This window comes from Salvelinus sp. IW2-2015, unplaced genomic scaffold, assembly GCF_002910315.2.
Source record: "Salvelinus sp. IW2-2015 unplaced genomic scaffold, ASM291031v2 Un_scaffold3263, whole genome shotgun sequence".
NCBI lineage: Eukaryota > Metazoa > Chordata > Actinopteri > Salmoniformes > Salmonidae > Salvelinus > Salvelinus sp. IW2-2015.
In genome coordinates this window covers 1-3420 of record NW_019944549.1, presented here as the reverse complement: position 1 = coordinate 3420, position 3420 = coordinate 1, and the positions used below count along the sequence as shown (strand labels likewise).

Below are 3420 nucleotides of genomic sequence, written 5' to 3'. Positions count from 1 at the left end.
GAGGTGCAACTCCTTTTGGGAAAGTAAGAGGCACGAAGACAGAGAGAGAGAGAGAGAGAGGAGAGGAGAGAAGAGAGGACAGAGAGAGAGCGAGAAGAGAGGAGAAGGCAGAGAGATAGAGAGATGACGCGATGGAGAGAGAGTGAAGAGAGAGAGAGGGAGGAGAGAGAGGAGAGGAGAGGAGGAGAGAAGTGAGGAGAGGAAGAGAGAGAGAAGAGAGAGGGAGATGAGAGAGAGGAGAGAGAGGGAGAGGAGAGAGATAGAGAGAGAGGAGAGAGAGAGAGGAGAGAGAAAGACGAGGAGGGAGAGAGTGGAGAGAGTTGAGGAAGAGAGAAGAGAGGAAGAGAGCGAAGGAGGACAGCAGGAGAGGAAGAGAGAGATGAGGAGAAGGAGGGGAGCGTAGGAGAGAGAGAGGGAGCGTGAGGAGAGAGAGAGAGTAGAAGAGAGAGAGAGAGAGAGTGAGAGAGAGAGAGGAGCGAGGAGAGATGAAGGAAGAATAACTGACCACTGTGACGACCCTAAACTTAATAAAAGCTTTGACTATGTTACAGACTCAGTGAGCAAGCCTTGCTATTGAGAAAGGCCGCCGTAGGCAGACCTGCGCTCTGAAGAGAAACAGGCTATGTAGCAACACTGCCCACAAAGTGAGGTGAAACTGAGCTCCCAATCTTTGAGAAAACAAACCCGATTTTGATAAACTCCCATATCTACTGGGTGAAATACCACAGTGTGCCATCACAGCAGCAAGATTTGTGACCTGTTGCCACAAGAAAAGGGCAACCAGTGAAGAACAAACACCATTGTAAATACAACCCATATTTATGTTTATTTATTTTCCCTTTTGTACTTTAACTATTTGCACATCGTTACAACACTGTATATATACATAATATGACATTTGTAATGTCTTTATTCTTTTGGAACTTCTGTGAGTGTAATTTTACTGTTCATTTTTATTGTTTATTTCACTTTTGTATATTATCTACTTCACTTGCTTTGGCAATGTTAACACYTTTCCCTTGACAATAAAGCCCCTTGAATTGATTTGAATTGAGAGAGAAAGAGAGAGATAAAGAGAATAACAGAGAGAGAGAGAGATTAAGAGAATAACAGAGAGAGAGATAGAGAGATAAAGACTATAACAGAGAGAGAGATGAATAAAAGAGAGAGAGAGAGAGATAGAGAATAACAGAGAGATAGAGAGATAGATAAAGAGAATAACAGAGAGATAGAGAGAGAGATAAACAGTCTAACAGAGAGAGAGAGATAAAGAGTATAACAGAGAGAGAGATTAATAACAGAGAGAGAGAGAGAGAGATACAGAGTATAACAGAGAGATAGAGAGATAGATAAAGACTATAACAGAGAGAGAGAGAGAAGAGAGATGAGAGATTGACATACAGAAGGACTGTAAACGGTACTGACTTCCACCTGTTGTGTAGCTGCGGTCCACGGTGAGGCTGGGGAAGGGCATCGCTCTCAGGGTGAACTTGGGGTGAGTGGTCACAGTACCATGACTGTACCCGCAGGTGGGCGAGGACAGAATGCCAGGGTACTGGCTGCCCTCCAGGGTTGGCACTGGGATGGCACTGACAACAGCTGGGTAGAGGGGAGGAGAGACAGGAAACAGGAAACATAACGAGAGAAATTGAACAACAGGGTTAAAATAACCATGTAAATATAGTGAGTATTCCAAATGACACCCGGTTCATCCCATTTTGGGACACAAATATAAACAGATAAACAACAGCAAAAACAAAGTGTTTTTATTCTAGGTCATCTAGCCCCTAGTAGAACTGTTTTATCCAACGTAACTTACAGTACAGTTTATAGGATCAATTAGCGACATTTTAGGATCAATTAGCGACATTCAGGAATCAATTAGCGACATTTTAGGATCAATTAGCGACATTAAGGAATCAATTAACGACATTATATGATCAATTAGCGACATTATAGGATCAATTAGTGACATTATAGGATCAATTAGCAACATTATAGGATCAATTAGCAACATTATAGGATCAATTAGTGACATTAAGGAATCAATTAGCGACATTATAGGATCAATTAGCGACATTAAGGAATCAATTAGCTACATTATAGGATCAATTAGCGACATTATAGGATCAATTAGCAACATTATAGGATCAATTAGCGACATTATAGGATAAATTAGCAACATTATAGGATCAATTAGCGACAGTATAGGATCAATTAGCGACATTAAGGAATCAATTAGCAGCATTATAAGATCAATTAGCGACAAAGTAGTGCTGTATACTCTGAATGGCCAACTGACTTCCTATAAACCCTTCATAACAGAATTAGGGGAGGTTCTTATTGAAGAGAGATATTAAACACAGTCCTACAGGAACATGTGAAGACGGTTGGAGAGATATTAAACACAGTCCTACAGGAACATGTGAAGATGGTTGCAGAGATATTAAACACAGTCCACAGGAACATGTGAAGAGGTTGGAGAGATATTAAACACAGTCCTACAGGAACATGTGAAGACGGTTGGAGAGATATAAACACATCCTACAGGAAACATGTGAAGAGGTGGAGAGATATTAAACACAGTCCTACAGGAACATGTGAAGACGGTTGGAGAGTATTAAACACAGTCCTACAGGAACATGTGAAGAGGTTGGAGAGATATTAAACACAGCCTACAGGAACATGTGAAGACGGTTGGAGAGATATTAAACACAGTCCTACAGGAACATGTGAAGACGGTTGGAGAGATATTAAAACACAGTCCTACAGGAACATGTGAAGACGGTTGGAAGATATTAAACACAGTCCTACAGAACAGTGAAGACGGTTGGAGAGATATTAAACACAGTCCTACAGGAACATGTGAAGACGGTTGGAGAGATATAAACACAGTCCTACGAGAACATGTGAAGACGGTTGGAGAGATATTAAACACAGTCCTACAGGAACATGTGAAGACGGTTGGAGAGATATTAAACACAGTCCTACAGGAACATGTGAAGACGGTTGGAGAGATATTAAACACAGTCCTACAGGAACATGTGAAGAGGTTGGAGAGATATTAAACACAGTCCTACAGGAACATGTGAAGAGGTTGGAGAGATATTAAACACAGTCCTACAGGAACATGTGAAGACGGTTGGAGAGATATAAACACAGTCCTACAGGAACATGTGAAGAGCGTTGGAGAGATATTAAACACAGTCCGACAGGAACATGTGAAGAGGTTGGAGAGATATTAAACACAGTCCTACAGGAACATGTGAGAGGTTGGAGAGATATTAAACACAGCCTACAGGAACATGTGAAGACGTTGAGAGATATTAAACACAGTCCTACAGGAACATGTGAGACGTTGGAGAGATATTAAACACAGTCCTACAGGAACATGTGAAGATGGTCATCTCTCTTCTTGTT

At 41.3% G+C, this 3420-nt stretch overlaps 1 protein-coding gene across 1 annotated transcript in view; it reads right to left on the bottom strand.

The window, feature by feature from the left end:
- LOC112075598 (netrin receptor DCC-like) overlaps positions 1 to 1613 on the bottom strand; it is a 34341-nt gene extending 32728 nt beyond the window's left edge. Inside the window, exon 1 of the mRNA XM_024142571.2 lies at positions 1426 to 1613. Within this exon, the coding sequence (XP_023998339.2) occupies positions 1426 to 1474 (49 nt within the window). The 5' untranslated portion in view covers positions 1475 to 1613. The remainder of the gene's footprint in view (positions 1 to 1425) is intronic.
- Between the last annotated feature and the right edge of the window lie 1807 nt (positions 1614 to 3420).